General features: G+C 35.6%; 1 protein-coding gene across 1 annotated transcript; it reads left to right on the plus strand.

The window, feature by feature from the left end:
- Positions 1 to 1,982: 1,982 nt before the first annotated feature.
- On the plus strand, positions 1,983 to 21,622 carry LOC113701132 (ultraviolet-B receptor UVR8). The gene is given in 12 exon segments (XM_072058521.1): positions 1,983 to 2,374; positions 3,386 to 3,572; positions 10,759 to 10,905; positions 13,833 to 13,914; positions 14,723 to 14,878; positions 15,387 to 15,560; positions 16,383 to 16,454; positions 17,821 to 17,937; positions 18,006 to 18,124; positions 19,571 to 19,656; positions 19,754 to 19,806; positions 21,135 to 21,622. Coding segments are annotated over 12 exon segments (1,437 nt in total). The 5' UTR covers positions 1,983 to 2,217; the 3' UTR covers positions 21,222 to 21,622.
- The last annotated feature ends 249 nt before the right edge of the window (positions 21,623 to 21,871 follow it).

Genomic DNA, 21,871 nt, shown 5'->3' on the forward strand with positions numbered 1-21,871 from the left:
TCTTAAATCGTATGTCACTTAGTATAGGATCTTTCTTACCATTATGATTGCTACTACAACTAGAAATATCAGATTAATTTTATACGTGATATGTCTCGGAGAATGAATCCCAGAAATATAAGTTACTCCATTTGTAATAAAAAAGTAGCATCATACTACGTAGATAGATTCGAGAACAAGACTTTATGAGATAAAGAAATAAGGATTCTAGGAAGCTTAACTTATCGATTAGCAAATTCAACATGCAGAATTCATTAGTATAGATTGTGGAGGCGACAAAAGTTTCACTGATCCCAGTACAGGCTTAGTATGGAACTCGGATACTGGAATTATGGCTCATGGAAAATCGGTGGAAGTGAAAAACACAAAATGGAAACCCGCTCCAGTACAGCACAAGGAGAGAGTTTCCTATAGACAACAAGAAGTATTGCTACACTTTAAAAACTGAAGAAAGAAGGCGATATATTGTTCGAGCAACATTTCTGTATGGCAGCTCTGAAACTGAGGAACCATACCCCAAATTTCAGCTTTTCTTGGATGCGACAAAGTGGTCAACTGTATCAGTGGCTGACGACTCTCGAGTATATGTTAAGGAAATGATCGTCCGGGCACCTTCGTATTCCATTGATGTATGCTTGTGCTGTGCAACCACGGGATTTCCATACTTTGATTTACTACCATTATGACTACTACTAATGGTACTATCACAACCACTAATGATTAACAGCCAAAACTTAGATAGATCCAATTTTCAAAATCTAATGATTCATATTGTATCATTTTTTTTTCCAAAACGACATTTGATTATACTGATTTCAAAAGTAATATAATTGCGAGCAAAAACTCGAGTTAACTTTACCGTCAGTGTATTTGACACTGAGGAAACATGATTTCCTCATCTAGTGTGATGCCTAAAGCATAAGTGCTAATCTTATAACTTATATGATTCTTATCATTTTAAAAATAAAAGGAGCACATTTGAAACAACCCTCTTAATTGAATAATATCTTCCAACAAAGTAGCCGTTCTGATGTCTTGTGCCCTCTTAATTGATTCAGATTGTATCACATTTGTAGCACAATTTGGACCATTGAGTATTTGAAAATCAGGTTTATCTAAATGTGAGCCATCCTAATTAGTTACAAATACAAATAACTAGTAAAGAATTTTATTATAATTAAGACTCATTTGCAATTATTAGGTTATAAGATATATTGTTTTTATTTTTATTAAGTAGGGCATGAGAAGGGATGGAGAGAAAAAATGCTCCCGCTCCCGCTCCCGCTCCTGTCTTGCTATTCACCCGCCCTATTGCGATTCCAAATATTATACACGGAGAACGAGACCTTTTTTTTGACTTTCTAAACAACGTATACTTTCTTACTTGAACAGATTCATATTTGCCATCACGTTCTAGAAATTCAACCACTAACCAAAATTTTCCTTTCTATTAGCGTGGATTCCAACCGACAAATTACAGATCATTGCATTAGAGTTGCATTCCAAAAACACGACAAATTTGCATTTAATGGCCCTGTTTGGAGCACTTTTTTTTTTCCTTAGCAAACAACTTTATGGTTATTGTAAATATTTTTTAACAATATTTCTCGATCATCTTTTTATCTCGTATACATCATATTTTTAAAAATAGTATATTAAATTTTTCCTAAAAATTCTTCAAAAAATGCACTCCAAAGAGCTATGAAATTTGCATCAATATCGTATGCTATTTTCTTTTATAACAATCAAAATAACCCAAATAAACATCTCATGAAAATACTTGTTACTTCTATAAATTTGTTAGATTTTCCATTTGAAACGCTATTTTTAGAGTTTTTGTAGAAAAATAAATTATAATAATTTAATATATATAAAATAAAAAATAATTACAAAAATATATTTAAGAAAACTGCAACCCAAACATAAATGCAGCTTGTCGTGGGTAACACGACAAACAACTTTCATTATCCAGAGCCAAATTATTTCAACTAGTACAGTCCAATTTTACACCATAGTCTCCTCCACGTTTGGAAACTAGACACCAGAGGAGAACACTTGAAAAGTGCAGCAGTCGCACATGTCCTATCTCCATCACTATAAATACGCTCTGCTTCCGTTTCCCTCTATTATCTCTCTCCCCCATTTCTCTCTCTCCATAGAAAATCCCCGAAACAGAAGATACTTCTAAATATCTCCAACCGACAAGAAAGTTCAGAAATGGCGGAGAAAGGAGAAGAGCGTGATACTGGTAGTTCCGGCGGTAAAAATCACGGACAAGGAGGAGAAGCAGCAGCAGAAGGAGGAGGAGTAACTTCACCGGTTCGCCGAGTTCTAGTCATCTCCGCCGGAGCAAGTCATTCCGTTGCTCTCTTATGTAAGTCCGTTTGAATTGTAAAGTTTTTGGAGTTTTTCATAGAAAAGATACTGTGACGATGTGATGTGATGTACGTGTAAGTAAAAATGTGATGAAGAAATGTGTCGAACGAATTTTGGAAAAACTCACAATCCAAACAAGGCCAGGCCTTGTTTTTTACTTTGTTCCAATTTTCTATGCAACATTTTATTTTATTTATTTTATTTTTTTCCTTTTGTTCCGTTTTGCTGGAATCTGAAGAAATTAGCTGAAAATTTATTTGGTGAGGTATTAATTGCGTGCATAAGACCCCGTACGTTATGCATTAAAAGCTGTACATTCTTGTTATGTCTAATCAGGCTCAGTATTAGTTAATGAACTTGCCTAATTTTAATTGAGCCGGTTCTTCTGTGGACTACAACGTTACACGTCCTCCTCTACCCTTTTTCCTGTTCTTTTCCATTTTTTTAATTTTCAAAATTTTGACTGTTTAAGCTTAATGAAGGATATTCTTGGATTTTTAAGGTTGACTGAAAGACTTTTCCACGTAAAATTCGTATTGTGATAGTCTAAGGATTTTCTTTGTACCTGTTTCTGAACAAAAAAAAAAAAAGAAAAGGAATAATAAGGTTTTTTTTTTAATGAGAAAAATGTTGAAGTTGAATTATGGGCATGAATCAGGGGAAAAATAAACAAATAAAAGCTGGCTTGGATTAGCTATGGATACTTACTTGAATGTCTAAAACTTGAGGATAAAATAATGTACATAGCACAGTTTGATCTTACTACTAAAACAGTTAAAAGCATCTTGAAACAGCCTTGAAATTAAATGTTGCTTTTTCGTCGATCATAGTCCAAAGAATGTTAATTGGGCTTCACAAGAACCCCAAGTGAGGACTTAGGGAGAATAAGTTTTTTTTTATGTGATGAATTGGTTGAGTGAGCTGATATCCAAAATGTAAGTCAAATGTCTATTACTCAGTAACGGGTGGAAAAATGTAAGTCAAAGCTTTGCTTTTTCATGTATTGCAGCTGGAAATGTAATCTGTTCATGGGGGAGGGGAGAGGATGGCCAACTGGGACATGGAGATGCTGAAGATCGATTTTCGCCAACTCAATTGAGTCCACTGGATGGACTTGAGATAGTATCTGTTACTTGTGGAGCTGATCATACTACTGCATACTCGGAGTTACGTATGGAAGTATACAGCTGGGGATGGTAAGCAAGCTCACTCCTGAGTCCTGATTAAATCTGCATTTGTTTACTTGTTTAGATTTTGTTTGAGTTTTGATTTTGTTTGAGGAAAGTTGCAATAATTTCCTAATATCTGCTTTTTACACATCAAGGATTTCAAAGGCTTGGTTCTTGGACTTGAGGATGGATTGCCAATGAATTCCCGCAATTACTTTTGATGCATGCAAGGAAAGCTAGTTTAATCTTATAAATGGGTATTAGATGGTGTAAATTCAAAAATATATCCAAAGCTATTAGATATTGCTCCTTAAACACCACAAGTAAATAAATGGTATTGAACACAGCTTCCTGATTTGCAGAATTGTGCCCGACATCACATTGGTTCTAATGTTTTCTCCTTTAACTTAACTTAGGTCAGCTTTTTCTGATCCTACGGGTGTATTTTCTTGTACTTGATCTGCATGACATGATTCCACTCTCATCCCATAGACAGAGCAAGAAATCTATTACTAGAGATAGAGAAAAAGAGGCTATATGAAGTTGATGCTCCTCTTCTGGAATTTCAGAACTGATCTTGCATCCAAAACCTTGTTTAGCTCCATGCTGCTTTGATCTTCAGTTTGGGCCTTTCCAAGTTTAAATTGATTGCCATTTTGAAAATCCACAATGTACATGAATCGTACAGCCAATATGATTGCCTCAGCGCTCCCCATTGCTCTCTGGATTACCCGGGCCATTTTAGACTAATTTCCTATGTGATGCAAAACTAATCTCCCTTCCAGTATTAAAACCTGAAAATGAGTCAGAGCGAAAATAGTAGGGAGACAATTCATGTCCTTTCCTTAACCTTCAAGGAAATCAGCTGATTTCAGATACAAAATAATCAGGACATATAAGATGCTTCTACTGAAACTATATTTTAGTATCATTTGCAAAAGGTAAGTGCTGACAAGTTTTCTAGATCAAAGACCGAATGCCTCTTTTGTGCATCTTTTCCATTTAAATAGAAAAACTCTGTACCTTCTCTCCTCCGTCAGAATATCTACCTCTCTAATGTATTAATTACATATATGCTAATATACATCTAATATAGTAGACCATAATCAGCTCTCCTTGATTAGTGCAATTAGTAGACTAGATCCCATAAGCAGCTGTTCTTGTCTTTTGCTAGCAGATCAGATCTCATAATCAGTTGCTGCCCATGACTTCCATAAGCAGCTGTTCTTGACTTTTACTTTTGCTAGCAGGCTGTCCTTGACTTCCATAAGCAGCTGTTCTTGACTTTTGCATTTAGTAGACCAGATCCCAACTACTGCCCTTGATATCCCCCCTCAAATTGATGCTGGTGGATCAAAAAGCATCAATTTGTCAACCAGAAAATTGTGTCTATGACGGGAGAGAGCTTTAGTAAATATATCAGCAGTTTGGAGATCAGTGGTAATATGAGGAAGAGAAATAACATGATCATCATATGCCTCACGGATGGAGTGACAATCAACTTCAATATGTTTTGTACGCTCATGGAATACAGGATTAGCAGCAATGTGAATAGCGCTAGTATTATCGGCATGAAGGGGAGTAGGTGCAAGTTGGGGAAACCCAAGCTCACCTAAGAGGCCTCGAAGCCAAATGATCTCAGAACATCCAGAGGACATAGCACGATACTCTGACTCAGTAGAGGATTTAGACACCCTATCTTGCTTTTTGCTTTTCCAAGAAATAAGAGAATTTCCAAGAAACATGCACCAACCAGTAATTGATCGTCTAGTATCTGAACACCCTGCCCAGTCAGCGTCGCTATAGGCTGCCAAATGAATAGGAGAATTTTTGGAGAAGAAAAGACCACGAGAGGAAGTGCCTAGTAAATAGCGAATAATGCGACGAACAGCAGCTAGATGGAGATGCCTAGGCGTCTGCATAAATTGACTAACTTGTTGAACAGCAAATGAAATATCAGGCCGAGTAATAGTTAAATAGTTAAGACTTCCCACCAATTGCCGATAGAGAGAGGGATCTGAGAGAAAATCACCCTCATCACGGCGATATTTAACATTTACTTCCAAGGGAGTATCAACAGACCGACCATCTTGAAGACCTGCCAAAGCAATTAATTCCTGGATGTATTTATGTTGATGTAAGAAAATACCAGCTGAGGTAGAGTGCACTTCTAGGCCCAAAAAATATTGTAGAGGACCTAAATCTTTCATATGAAAAGAACGTTGAAGATGCTCTTGAAGTTGAGAGATTAATGCAGAGTCATTTCCTGTGATAACAATATCATCAACATAAACCAGAAGTAAAACCAGTCCCTTATCAGTCTTGCGAAGAAACAAAGAGGAGTCATACTGGCTCTGAACAAATGAGAAGCTAATAAGGGTAGAACGGAACTTATCAAACCAAGCCCGTGGAGCTTGTTTTAAGCCATAGAGTGAACGTTTTAGCTTACAAACATCAGAAGAAGATGTAAAAAATAACCCTGATGGTGGAGTCATATAAATATCTTCTTGAAGATCGCCATGTAAAAAGGCATTCTTTACATCCATCTGTCGCAATGACCAGCCTGTAGAAGCAGCAATAGCTAGAACAAGTCTAACTGTTGTCATCTTTGCCACAGGAGCAAAGGTCTCCTCATAATGTACTCCATACTTTTGCCGATTACCAAGAGCTACTAATCGTGCCTTATACCTTTCAAGTGAGCCATCAGATCTCAATTTAACAGAAAATACCCATTTACAACCAATGGGTTTAACACCATCGGGACAAGGAACAAGATCCCAAGTATGATTCTCCTGAAGAGCTTGAAGTTCCTCATTCATAGCTTTCACCCAACATGCTTGTTTAGCTGCCTGTAAATAGGATGTAGGAACTGTAGTGTCAGTTATAGTGGCAGAAAAACCATACCGATCAGGCGGACGACTAAGACGTAGGGACCTTCGAAGAGTGGTTGGAGCAAGGACTGGATTAGTGTCAAGAAGAGGTTGTGATGAAGAAGCCTGTCGTCTCTGATAAACAATCCCAGGTTTAAATCGATCAACTGGTGGAGCAATATCATCAAAGTTAGGAAGAACAACACCTTCAGACGAGGAACCATGGTATGGAAAGTAGTGCTCATTTTCAAAGAAAATCACATTTCTAGAAATGTGTAGATGATTAGCAATAGCATCATAACACAAAAATCCTTTATGAGTTGTACTATAACCCATGAAAGCACATTTTACAGATTGAGCTGTAAGTTTGTGACGCTCATGAGGAGGTAAGTGAACAAAGCAAACACATCCGAATGTGTGTAGATTGCCATAATCAGGATGTACACCAAAAAGACGATAATAAGGAGAATCAAAATTCAATTGTTGAGAAGGTAGACGATTGATTAAATAAACTGCAGTGGATAAAGCTTCCACCCAAAATTTAGATGGAACCGAAGACTGCAAGAGTAAGGTTCGTACCATATCCAACAAATGGTGATGCTTACGTTCAGCCACCCCATTCTGTTGAGGGGTATAAGGACATGATCGTTGAGATAAAATACCTCTCTGTTGCAAAAATGCTTGAAAGGCATGTGACATATATTCCCCGCCATTGTCAGAGCGTAAAACTTTAATGCAAGTAGAAAATTGTGTTTCTACATAAGCTACAAATTTCTTAAAAACAGCAAATACTTCAGCTTTAGTACGCAAAAAATATACCCATGTGAAACGACTATAGTCATCAATGAATGTCACAAAATATTTATATTGTGCATGTGAAACAACAGGAGTAATACCCCAAACATCACTATGAATGATCTCAAAACTTGTATTAGCATGACCACCATGACTAGGAAAAGGTAATATTTTACTTTTCCCTAGTCTACAAGTAGAACAATCAAAAGACAATTTATGATTAAAACACTGATCCTTGCTCCCCAGAAAATCATGCTTTATTAAATGAGATAAAATGACATTATTTGGATGACCCAATCGTTGATGCCATACTTCAACTTTATTGTCAACAACCATAGAAGCCAAAGACAAACTACTTGGAACTGAAAATTGCAAAGGAAATAGTCTGCCCACTTTAGGCCCCTTCGCGATCACCTTCCCCGACACCTGGTCCTGCACAAGACAACCATCACGAGAGAACCGTACATCACAGTTATTATCCACCATCTGACCAACAGAAATCAAACTAGTAGACAACCCTGGAGAGACAAATACATGACGAAAAGAAGGTCCAATATCACCAATGGCTGTAATTGGAAGATTACTGCCGTTAGCAATCTGAATATTTTGTGTACCAGTATATTGCCGTAGATTATGTAGTGATGCAGATGAACCAGTCATATGATTTGATGCTCCAGAATCAACTAACCAAGGAGTAGAAACAATTTTACCTTGACCTTGAAGTCCAAGAGTAGAAAATGCTGAAAGAATCATTTGTTGAACCATTTCTGGAGTAAGTGTTGTGGCTGTGGATGTAGAACCAATAGTGTTAGAGTCTTGGACAGCACCTTGAAAGGCTTGGACTCTTCGATTCTCAGGGCGTGTAGGACAGTCCTTGATAATGTGTCCAGTTTGCTTACAATAATTGCAAAATTTCTTTCCACAATTGCGTGCAATATGCCCAAGTTCCTTGCAACTATAGCACTGTACTTGTCCCTTTCCGCGATTCTTCCCTTGAGCAGCATAGGCAATATTGACAACTTCAGATATCTCCTTTGATGTACCTATGATAGTTTGTGTAGCCATTCTCTGTTCTTCTCGCAACAAGTCACCAAGACATACGTCTAAAGAAGGAACTGGGTTTCTATTTAACAATCCAGCTCTAATCGCCTCAAATTCAGGCCTCAGTTTCATTAGAAACTGGTCACGCTTACTATCTTCGTGAACCGCTTGAATACCGGCTAAGGCTTCGCTTGGTACCTTAGAATAGATTATACCAGAGTATTCACTCCATAAATTAAGAAATCCAGAATAATACTGCTCAATAGAGAGATTACCTTGGCTACATGTACTAATTTCCAATTCAAGCTGAAATCTTCTTGCTGTATTATCTTGATGATATACACGCTTCAAATGATCCCACATCTCCTTTGCTGTATTAAAGGAGCGTAAATTGTTCACCATATGAGCTTCAATAGATGCTAGAATCCAAGAAATAATTCTAGCATCCTTTGCCTCCCATTGACTAATTTCCTTTCCATCTCTAGGTGCTGTAGAAGACCCGTCAATATGACTCCAAAGCTCTTTGCCTTTTAGAAACATCCTAAATTGAAATTCCCATGCCGCATAATTTTTTCCAGTGAACTTGATGGACAAAGATTCCGTATGTATTTTTCCCAAAGAGTTTTCCATAGACATTCTTTCAAAAAAAAACAAAGATCTGAATTACAAGAAAAGCTGCCAACCACAATATGATTGACCCAAAAGGATATCTTGAAACCAAATGATTGATCAAAATAATCAACCCAAGAAGGATAACAACTCAGAAAGTTTGGAAAGGCTGAGAAATTCAAATAACTGGCTCTGATACCATGACAAGTTTTCTAGATCAAAGACCGAATGCCTCTTTTGTGCATCTTTTCCATTTAAATAGAAAAACTCTGTACCTTCTCTCCTCCGTCAGAATATCTACCTCTCTAATGTATTAATTACATATATGCTAATATACATCTAATATAGTAGACCATAATCAGCTCTCCTTGATTAGTGCAATTAGTAGACTAGATCCCATAAGCAGCTGTTCTTGTCTTTTGCTAGCAGATCAGATCTCATAATCAGTTGCTGCCCATGACTTCCATAAGCAGCTGTTCTTGACTTTTACTTTTGCTAGCAGGCTGTCCTTGACTTCCATAAGCAGCTGTTCTTGACTTTTGCATTTAGTAGACCAGATCCCAACTACTGCCCTTGATAAGTGCCAGATGGCCAACCGCATTCTTCCTAGTTAGGATTTGGAAAAACTTCAATCTTTTTGAGTGAAAATAAAAAAGTAATGGTGACTATGAATCTCGCTGCATTGGAATATTTCAGCTTAGCTGTTTAAGTGATACTCTTGAAGTTCATATATGAAGATTACTACAAAAAGAATAGTATGTCATGAATACCCTTTTTCTTTCGGAGAGGATCAAAGCAGTTACTAAATTTCGCAAAGTGTTATATCACAAGAGTGTCTCTCAGGTCCTTAAAATGAAATCAAAATAAGAAGGTGTGAAATGAAAAAGTAGCACCACAAGACATTAAGGTCCTGTTTATTAGTCCTCCTGCAAATACTGTACCAGCATATAAATGAACTAGTTACAAAGAAAAGAATGTTTAAATTCTTTTTGAGCCCTTTCCTGAAGTAGCATATAATTTAACAGGTTAGTTTATAGAAGTAAAGTGGAAAGAATAGGCAAGGCAATAGATGAAGTAAACAAGCAAAACTCCACGGAAGGACGAATGAATTTGATTCTACAAAGAAAGCAATAAAGATCTTTAAATGCAACGATACAGACTTGACTTGGGTTACTGAAAGAACTGCTTGTGTTTAATTGATAAAAGACTTACTGTCGTACTCCATGCTGGACCAACCATACAAGGTCTAATTTGCAGAATTACGTCAAACAACACTTTAAGAGTTCATTCCTATGCGAAACAATTATACGAATTTCTTGAAGCTATTCAATGTCATGCTGATCTTCTCTAAAGGAAGAGATTCCATTGAGAAAATGTTTCGTAAACGTGAGAGATTTTATGTTGAAGTTCTCCATACTTTTCAACCTTACTGTTTTTACTGTTGATTGATTAAAAATTCAACAGGTATTTTTATGTTCTCTCCCTAACTTTTTTATGCGTTTTGGTTGAAATTAAATTACTGTGGAAAGGAATTAGAGAGAACTCAAGCTACATACTTATGGATGTCTGATTTAATAACCTATTTGCAAATAATTTGGTTTGCTCGATTGATGATTAAATTGGCTCCATAGTAGCCTGGTGATTATGCTGGTTAGATACAAGGTACTTTTAATTTTTGGAACACCTGCTTAGGTCCTCACTGCTGAGATCAGACTTATTAATTTATGGTTGCTACCATAAATATGCAAGTGGTTCTCTTGCTTTTGCTATATTATTTGTTTCTATGCACTGATTTTAACTTCTTGAGGAGTCAATTTTATTTAAAGTGGTTTTCTGGCATCAGAACTACGTAAGATTCAAGCAATTTCTAATGATATCTTCATCTTGGACTTTTGTAGGGGTGATTTTGGAAGGTTGGGTCATGGAAACTCTAGTGACTTGTTTACTCCTCAGCCAATAAAGGCATTACATGGTCTAAAAATCAAGCAAATTGCTTGTGGGGACAGCCATTGTTTGGCAGTGACCATGGAAGGCGAGGTGCAGAGGTTAGCTGTGCTCCTTAGTGTAATTTTTCCTATACTTCTTTACTTAGAAGCTGGCTTTTTTTCCCCCGCCATGCTACCCAACATGGTGTAGTAGTAATACAATCAAGATTTCTGATCTTGGGTTCTGAGTCAGATAAGTTGTAGAACTCTTTACTTCTTTGCGCATGAACTGGTGTTATACCATTAGCGATTCTGCATTCTATTTTTCCAGTTAAATGAAAGCAAGAAAAGACTTTAGATGGATATTCAAACTCACAATTCTACTGTACAGTTTTTCCCCTAGTGAATATGGTAAACAATTCATCAAAAATTGACAAACACATTCAACTTTGAATTGCATGTCTTATAAAAAATGCTCAAACACAAATGTTTGGCATCTTCAGTGAACTGGATTTCTTATATAACTAGAAACCGGCTAAACAGATAAGATAATAGATTCTCACGCATAAAGAAGATAGCAGAATTTGCCTCCTTGAAAGTTTCTGAATGCAGTGGAGGATATCTCTATTTTCATTCTTTTGCTTGAATATAAAGCAGCCATCAACTGAGTCTTTTCCTTTTTCATTTTCTGACTGTAAGTTTGGACCTCAACTGAAGATTTGGTTATGGATTATGAAACATCCTGGGCTTTTGTTGATTTATTTGTTTGACATGTGTTGGATAGCTATATGACCTGGACATGTAGAAAAAGTCATTCTTAATTTTCTAGCGCATTAGACTTGGATGGGTAAAATTGGAGGATCTCTTAGGGTCATACGGTGGATGTGTTCGGTAAACGCATTTGCAAAAAGCCTATCAAAAAAATAAATGGCTAGAATTATAGGATTGGTAAATGATCTAGTAATGGGATTGGCAAGATGATGGCCTTGAATTATCACCAAATTATTAAAACTTAGTAGAGCATGTAATCGCAGAGAATATTTCTGAACAAATCATTAACTATAACAACTTCGGAATTTGGTGTAGAATCTTAATGCATTTCAAGTACTTTGTGTGATCTCTAAATCATTTTTGAGTCTAAGAGTTACAGTGAGAATTAGAGATAAGAGATTAGAGATAGAAGAAAGAAGTGACTAGTTGGATAGAGTTCACTTTAACAGGCTATATAACAGGTAATTCATGCGTAGAAAAGGAATACTGCGAGATACTTAAAATGGCCAAAGTATTCCTGTATTGCTAACATTATTTATCTTTTCAGAACATTGTACCTTTTTTTGTTTCTCAATGTGCTTTGAGAATGTGCCTATCATTGCTTCTTTTTTTAAGTAAAAGACGGGGATGTCTACCTAGGAACTTCTGAAATCTGGCTAGCACCTGTAGGTTCCTCTAATAAAACTTTACCTTCTGAAAAAGAAATAGATACTGTAATCGAAGTTCTTATGTTTTAGCTTGTAAATCGAGATTGAGGATCTATATGATTCTGGATTCTGGTAGTCATTGTTACAATAATAGGGTGTAACTAGAGTTAACAACTAGGCAATAACTCTTTGCCTAAAAGCAGTAACTTTTTCTATTTGAATTGATCTATGTGAATTGCAAACTTCATTTAATTCAGTATTTTGCAAGGATATTGTGAGTATTAAACCATTCATTGGATCTGGAGAAGTTGGAGGAAAGAATTCAATTGCCAATGAAAGTTATGCACAAGAATTATGTTAACAAACTGATCCTACTTCCAGCAGGAGCAGCCACTCCTGTCTAACCCTTCCATTTTGTTCACTTAGCATCCTTCTTTTTTTCTTTTTTTCATCCTTTTCCTGGTCTTCTTTGGAATCTAAAGTGCTGAAAGTATATACCGTGTACAACTGACAGTTAGAGTTGACCAAAAACATTTGGTTAAACTGTATTACCCTGGAACAGGTTCAATGGGAGTTAATGGCTCTTGTTCCTTAAATGTCCGTATCATGAAAATGAATTGTGAAAAATCTGGAAGCTATTGATACTGTTATCTAATCTCTAATTACATATTTATGTTTTGATATTGCTACAGATAATAGAATAGAGGAAACAACATACTTTATTTTTTCATGAATATATGTGACTTCTCTAGACAACAAATTTTCTTTGTACTAGCAATGCAAATACTTGTTTCCAATTCTGCAGTTCATTGAAATGAATTCCATCTTGTTTGGGTAATTACCAGTATATATCATATAAATTCATAGTTAACTTGGACTAAACCTGATCATAATTTTATGGAAAATTTCATGTCGTTGCATCTGTTGCATGACGTGTATTTGTTCATAGTTGTGCTTCATAAGCAATTAAGGTGAACGACCATTTGTGAATGGATGACTGGTCTTGATGTACATGAGTGGAAGGACGATTAATATTCTTGTTGATTAAACTGTGTCATTGTTTTTCATATCTTGATTAAAGGTGGCCTGTATATTCTAAAATTTTTGTTTTCATCATTTTTACCAAATTTTTTTAACACCAAATTGGTTATCCAAGTTTTGTCTTTCATTTATCAAGATGGAGATCATTGCAGGCGATCATGGTTTTTTTTATTTATTTTTTATTTTTAACCACCTTCTAGCTAAAATTTTGTGCTAAAACTTTAGAGTTCTACTTAAAGAAACCAACAAACTATTTTCGGTGTTGAAGATGATATTGGACGTATTTAGGCTCTTATATGAAATTTAAACAGCATCCTTGCTTCTTGTTCCTTTTCATTGTGTTGTGCCAGACACGAATTACTTCTAATTATTTATGTGTTGGTCATTTTTTGTCTAAAAGTTAATTTATTTCAGCTATATGCACTCTAGTAGACAAACATTTTAGAAGGTCATTCATGCATGATGTGTTAGCTTATGAGAGAAGCTGGTAGTAATCTGTCACTGACATTTACTAGATGTACCAAAGTCTGTTTCCTTTTGACATTTTATTTTGGATGATCCTTTTTCATGTATGTTTGTCAATTGAAGTTGGGGTCGGAATCAAAATGGTCAGTTGGGCCTTGGCACAACAGAGGACTCTCTTGTGCCACAGAAGATTGGAGCTTTCCAGGTAGTTCAAGTTGTAAGATTGTTTTTGTGTTTATTTGCTATACTTGCTTCACTAGCTTTTACACCTCAGAACTTGCTTCTTTCTTCTGCTTTTGCTTTTTCAGCCATGTTAGTTTTATGAGATTTAATCTGTACTTGATCACGTGACTCTGTATTTTATGATAAGTGCGAAGGAAATACATAGGCGACGTATTTTTATCACATGCACTCATGTGCTGGATATAGCAAGGGTTGGCGCTACATTTTCTAGTTCCATTGCTTGTGCATTGCGAAATTATATGTGAGACTAGATTGTCAGTGAGGATCAATTATTCTTTATCTTTTTTTTTACTTACTTTGACATAGGTCATTGCTAAGTTTCCTGAGTTTGTTTATTAGGCAAGATGAAGCTTTTCATTCACTGAGCTTATATAATTCTTTAATGTGAAAAGTGGAAAGCAGTACTCATAAAAAAGTTGCATGTTTTAGAGCTTTGACTTTTGTCATTTATGTTCCTGCAAAAGAAGAATTAAGAGTGATACTTGCTCGTTCAGCTGAATGTGTTAATGGCAGAAATTGGTTGATTCAGTTTGAGCACTTTACCTTCAGGTTATTGCTTTCATTATCAACTTTTAAACAATCTCATACATAACCTTGTGGAATGTAGAATCAGCAAGGCATGAATGATAACAAACTACAAAGGCCTCCAATGAACCGTTGAGCCTTTCATTTGATTGCCTGGGTGACCTGTGGTTACTTTTATAAAAGTTGCTGAGAACATAGCTACATTGATCTGCAAAATTTATTTTTTTGTGATGTACCATCTGTAGGGAGTACCTGTGAGGATGGTTGCTGCTGGGGCAGAACACACTGCTGCTGTAACAGAAGATGGTGAACTTTATGGTTGGGGCTGGGGTTGTTATGGTAACTTGGGTCTAGGTGACAGAAATGACCGCTTAATTCCTGAAAAAGTTTCAGCTGTTGAGGTCTATCTCTTATCTGAATTATATTAATAATTGCATGTTTTTCGCTTTGTTGTAGATGGTAAAGATGGGAATAAATTAATTCTTTTATCACTTAATACATTTCATCCATTAAAACTGGTAGTTGATGTTGGTAGATTCAAAAGAAAAACTGAATTTAAGATAGGATATTCTGGATTGTGTTCAGAAGCTTCTGACAATGATAAACATCTACTACCTTAATCTTGATGAGTTTATTGTATGAATCTCTGAATACTAGAAGTTTATATGATAAATATTTAATCGGTGATCACAGATGTAAGCTGAAAGTGCCTGATTGATCTCTGGTTAATTTTAAAAACGTAGGATTTGAGTATTTGTCTTGCTGGTAATTTGTGCATGACCATCTTATCATCGAATCATTAGCAAATTTTGGTTTATTTCCACTCCTATTTATTAGAGGTATTTATTTATTATTATTATTTAAGTTCTAGTTCCTTGTAACAATTGATTGCATTATTATAATTTTTAGGGTGAGAAGATGATTCTAGTTGCTTGTGGATGGCGACACACAATATCCGTCTCCTCTTCTGGTGATTTATATACGTACGGCTGGAGTAAATATGGTCAACTAGGCCATGGAGATTTTGAAGACCACCTTGTACCGCATAAGTTGAATGCTCTTAGCAAGAGTTTTATTTCTCAGGTACCTTTTATTCTTTGCAAAAATGTGTATTCTTCGATTAGGTCTCCTAGGACATCAAAGAAATAAAGAAACATTTGCACTCATGATGCTTGAGATATCCTGCTGAAGATTATCAACTCTTCTTATTCATTTTAAACTGATTTTTGGATGGCAAAACTAATCAAGGCAAATTTGAGAAGTTTTAGCTGGTTTTTGCTTGATTTTGTAGGATAAATCCCAAAACAAACAGTAAAGGAAGACTCAAAAATGTGTTGGTTCTTGCACAGTTGGTGCAGACAAGATAATAACTTAAAATGCATGCTCGGTTTCTCCTCCCATGGCATTAATATTTTTCCTTTTACAATTCATTTGAAGTCAAATAAGATTTTGACAGTACTTTTATCCTTCTTTGTGTCAGTTTTCAAGTTGGTGGCTATGCAAACGGTGATAATAGCTTATATCTCCATCATTCTTATAAATGCACTGAAGTGTTAAGAATCCATAGCAGACAGATTGAGAGGTTTTTTACTTTACAAAATAAATATGAATTTGAGCTATGACATTTTATATGTACAAGATATTTGTCTGCATTCTGATACTGCAACACTTGTCTAAAACTGCAGTTGGTGAAATGCAAAAGAAATCTTCTGTACATAAAATTATGTAAACACCTACCCAAAATTTGTCATGTCCCTTGCAATCATTTAACTCTGTAAATGTCTTCATAAGACTATTAAAGAGCAGACAAGCATCATCAAAAAAAAAAAAAAACAATATTGACGATAATTATGTCTTTATGATTCTTACGCAGTATGGTCGTATTCTTTCTTTTATTCGTTTCAGATATCAGGTGGATGGAGACATACAATGGCAATGACAGCTGATGGCAAACTTTATGGTTGGGGATGGAATAAGGTACCTTATGCTTCTTCTTTGGCTTTTGTTTGATCACATTGCAACTTGACCTAAATATGTGCAATCTCCAATACCTGTAATAGTGAGCTTATTGGGCGCAAACAAATTCCTTTTGTCAGGTTTCACTCTAATTTTCTTCGTACATACAACCTCATGTTTTGTACATCTTGTACATTCTAAGTACATTCTAATGTTTAATAATTAAATTACAAGTATTGGTTTTTCTTTTTTTGTTTATCATGGGTCTTTTTTTGTTTACAAGTATCTTTTTATATTTTTTTGTTTATCATGGGTCTTTTTTTTAGTACTGAAAAAAATAAAATTACATGTTGAGGTTACCCTCCAGTCTTTGAGAAAGAGGCTAAGTGCAAATGAGAAGTACTTACTCCCTTACAAAGATATGGAAAACTAAATTAATATTACCTAACAAATTTTAAGATCTATTTTTTAACCCCATATGAAAGAGCACAGGGCCGTTTCTTCTCGGATATTGAGCTTGCTTCATGTTAATATCTTTTCACACTTGCACCTTGCTTCTTGTGTAGTACGTGGTTTAGTAGAACTTTGATTCTTTGAGAGAGGTAGAATTTATCATGGGTCTGTGCTTTTCTTTAATGAATGACTTCCTAAAGTTCCCTGTAATTTACATGATGTTGACTTCAGCAAAGCCTTCTAATGTTTGGATATTTGACTGTACTTTTTGGTCTTAAGATCTCTAAGCTGGAAACAGATTAGGACATTGATGTTCTGCTGTGACTTAGCTTATCTTGGCTTTCTATTTTTTCAGCTCTCTATTTTAGGAAATACTTGACCTCAGTTGTGAGCTGGTCCTGACATGGTATTTGTTGCATGTCTTATGAATTTCTCGGGAATGCTATCATATGATGTGTTGTTATTTGGCTTTTTGTAGGTGATGTCTACCTTATGTAGAAAATTTATGACTTATTAGAATGTCCATGGGTCTTTAATTTTATAGCCCACGTATTCTACAAGGCCCAGGCACAATAATTATTACTTTAAACGATTTACCTATTAGCATGGTCTGGCTAAGTATTTAATTTTGGGTAAGAGGTGGTGCTTCCTTTGTTGAGTGATGAAAGTATCTAGAAAAATTATACTATTTTGTAGTGAAGTAATGCCAAGTATCATGATGTAAACCTCCACTACAAAAGGAGGTGAATAGAATTATTTACTGTTGTATGCTTTAGATTTCACAGATCTTATAGACTGTTCCATATTTTGGTTGTTAAAGTTCCTCTTCCTAATGTAGGAGAAAGTAATTACATCATATAGCTGTTTATTTTGTTTCATCATATCAGGTATATGGTTTGTTGACTTCGCCTGTTTCTTTCCTATATTTACACAGTTTGGACAAGTTGGTGTAGGTGACAACATAGATCATTGCTCTCCTGTGCAAGTTAGATTTCCACTTGATCAGGCACGTTCCTTTTTAATACTTTTACACCTCTGGTATTGATTATATGTCCATTTACTCTTGCACAAATAACGGCTCTTTTTCTGTTTGAATATTCATGTTTCTTCGGATGACAGAAAGTAGTTCAGATATCTTGTGGTTGGAGACACACTCTTGCTGTTACTGAAAGGCAAAATGTCTTTTCTTGGGGAAGAGGCACAAATGGACAACTTGGGCATGGGGAGTCTGCTGACTGGTAATGCTACTGATTGAAAATTTGAAACTAGCAAGTCCTAGACATATCATTTTTCCTCCTTTCCTTTTTGGGCTTTAAAGGTGTCAAGAACCAGGAATCTAACTGGTCAATGATGGGAACATAGAAAAGTTGGGTACGGATTGTAACGTATACAGGGTGCTAAGAGTCCTGATTAAGAGTTACAAATGTAACAGAAACAATGTAAACTCTATGAATCATTACCACTTGCTATAAGAATATTAAACAAGAAGAGGCTTTTTATTAGAATAATGCTGATATTAATCAAGTACGTATCCTTCTTAAGTAAGTTTTTAGTGCAGGTCTCAAATCAAACACAGAGTGAGATAAAGTCATAGTGAAAACAATTGGAGAGAAAAAGTATTTCAATTTGAGGAGAAGAAACAACCATATTGTACAAACTAGAATGTAATCAATCTTATCTCAAGCTTACAGGGATTTTATGTTTGTTTTTTATTTTCATTGTTGTGTAATATGTCATATTTGGGTTGTATATAGATGCCATGATTCCTTTTGCTAATTCTGATTATTTAGTTTTATTGTTATATGCAATCCCAATGTAGCTTGGTGTGGAACCTTTGTTTAGCTTCACTTGAGGTTGTTTTAGTTATTTCTTCCCCTAAAACTTAGAAAGACAAGACATAAGAACCTTTGTTTAGCATCACTTGAGGCTGTTTTAGTTATTTCTTCCCTAAAACGTAGAAAGACGACATAAGGATAGCTGATATGTTATTGCAGCACTCAGGACTGTTCCTAGTACCAAACCCATTTGCTTAGCCCCTGATGATATGGTACCCCATATAGATGTTTGTAAATGTGTGCTATGAGTGTGGAGAGGTTAGGGGATTTGATTACAAGTGTACACAAAATCCTAAAGTGAATTAAGATTACGTTTCTGATAGGTTTCAGATCAGTATCACAGAGCTTCATAAGCCTAGATGACGCTGGCTTGGACATCAGGAATTTTCATTATATGTTATGTAGTTACCTGTGCCATGAAAAAATTTCAAGGAAAACTGGATTGACACTTATTCCTGTAAACATTCCTCTGACGTATTCTTTTAAAGCTATAGGTGAATCTTTCGAGCTAAACAGCTATTATAATTGTAATTTGCCTCACAGAGAATAGAAGCTTGTACTCTCTTGCTGGTTGTTTACTTTATCTTCCTTGCTGAGCGCAAAGCTTCAGGAAACCATACATTTTGTGTCTCTTATGGTTTTGGGGAAAACATTCTTTTGCATGGCTTGTAGAGGGGATAACATAAAAGTGAGGAGGTCTTACAACTTAAGGACTTTACTCATGGCAATTCACTTGTCTTTTGTATGCTTTCTAGCTTTGTTAGTTTATTCTATTTACTGGACAGAGCTCCATGTGCAAAATAACTCCTTTTTGTCATTGGCTTATGCTGCTAAATTTGAACATTGAAGCAATGTTCCCAAGATCATAGAGGCTTTGAGTGTCGATGGATCCACTGGACAAGTGATAGAGAGCTCAAAAGTTGATCCATCCTCAGGTGTGCTTTTGAGTTCTTGTGGTTTTAGTTTTTATTAGGTTTAGACATAATGGTAGTTTCATGTTCTAAAAATTGCTTTCATGTTTCTTTTGAGCAGAGAAATTTTCGGTCTCACCCACTGATAGATATGCAGTTGTCCCTGATGATAATGTATGTATATTCTGCGAAAGTTGTTCTTCTCTTTGTAATGCTGAAATTGTCATGTTAGCATTTTCGTTTTACCACTTCTCAACTATGTCGTATCCTGGGGTGGGAATGGGGTTTGTTGGTTGAAGGATTTGTGTTTGTTGAAGCTTGTCTTTGAGTTTGAATTAGTGGATTTAGATTTGGAGAAAGATTTCAAACTAATCAATGTTAGATCATCATTAATAATGCTTTTGATGAAACAAACAGGTTGCTTGATGGATAAAATTCTTCTTCTAGATAGAATAAATTGAGAGATCAATGCACGTTAAGATGTCAGATAGTCTTCACACCAATAAAAGCTTTTCTTGATATGGAAGTACCTGGATGGGTACATACAGCTCCTCATACCATTTTGTGGGTGAAAAGGTTATGTTTGCATTGTTATATAGTTGTAAGTGCATGTATTCTTGCATGTGAGGATGCTCATAACTATAATTTGTTGCTGTGTGTTTTGGTGGAGATGTGAATGTTCGCTTTTTTTTCTGGTGGGCTTGGGTGATTTTATGTGAGAATGTTGATGAGCATGGATGTATGGTGAAGTGGGGTTGTGCTATGTGAACACTGTTAAGTGTTAGTTATGTGATTTACATGTGCTCATAATGATTTTTGTGGCTGTAGGTGTCTGTAGGTTAATGCATCTCTTTTTCTGCAGCAGGGTGTATGGGTATGTATAAATCTTTTTATAAGTGGCATGTCTCTGTGACTAAGCAACTGTATGAGCGGGTAGTGGGTGGGTGGGGCTTTTTATGGGTATATGCGTGGGTTTATGTGTCTTGGAAGTTTCCAATAGTAAATTGGGTTGATATATAACCTGTGGAAGGGAGCTTGAAATTCTTTGGATCTATATATGAGAGCAACATTTTCTGTAGAGATTTCTGGTATGGGGCTGAAATCCGTTGGAGTTCAAAACTTTCTGGGACAATCAATTCAAGTGCATCATAGGTCTTTGGTGTTAAATTTTTGTCGTAGATTGTTTTATATTTTACAAGACATTGTATATAACGGAAAGGACCATACTCATTGTTTTGAGATATTTAATACATTTGTCTTGATGTTCACTCTTAGATAGGGAACCTGTGTGCATGATCCTTCGAGGAAAAATAGTATACTAGAAAATTTTGCAAATTGATAATCTGGTGGAAGAACAAAAATTTGATCGTAACGGATACCGAAAAGGAAGAGCATTCTTTCATTTTTTATTTTTTTTTGAAAACATATGCAGAAGTTGCAACGATGTAATTGAGGGTCTATTTATGTCATTTTGATTCATCTTCAATTTCGTTTTTCCCTAGCTGCAAAGTCAGACAAGCACATTGCTAGGTGGCAATGGGAGTGATGTAAATGTCCCTGAAACTGATGTGAAAAGGATTAAAATGTGAGCTTGTCTTCTATCCAGCATTTGCTCTGGACTTATCAGCATGGACTTTTCCATTTTTGGAGAACTCAGGTGCTGTTCTTTTGGTCCATAAAGTATTTGACTCCTATAGGCATTTTGTTTGGTTTAAGCTACCAATGATGTGTTTGGTTATCTGTGTGGCTCACTGTTTACCATATGTATAAGGTTTGATGAAACTTGTATCTACAAGAAACAAGAAGGGATTCACATGGCTTGCATATCCTTCCTTAGGTACAAAAGATTGAGTGTTTTACATCTCCCTATTTCGTCTTGGTTGTATGCTTGATTGGTGTTTATGTCTCCTTAATATGTAAGAAGCAAGTGGGAAAAGACTTGTCAATTATCATATCTGATAGTTTTATACATCCCGTTCCCTTCTCATCATTGCTGACTTTGTCAATTCATCCAACTGTTGGAATGTATCTTGCTTCATGAAATGATGTCAATGCAACCATAAGGAATGCTCTTAAAATTTGAACTTGCAATAAAAAGGGAAACTGATACACAAATAACTTGAAAAGGTTGATACTCTCTTTTTTTCCTTTTATAACAAAGAAGATTTTGTTACTAAATTTGCTGGAAAAGTTTCTTATTTATCATTTCTGATAGCTTCATAATCCAGTTCATCTTTTC

The sequence above is a fragment of the Coffea arabica genome, chromosome 7e (assembly GCF_036785885.1).
Source record: "Coffea arabica cultivar ET-39 chromosome 7e, Coffea Arabica ET-39 HiFi, whole genome shotgun sequence".
In the NCBI taxonomy this organism is placed as follows: Eukaryota; Viridiplantae; Streptophyta; class Magnoliopsida; order Gentianales; family Rubiaceae; genus Coffea; species Coffea arabica.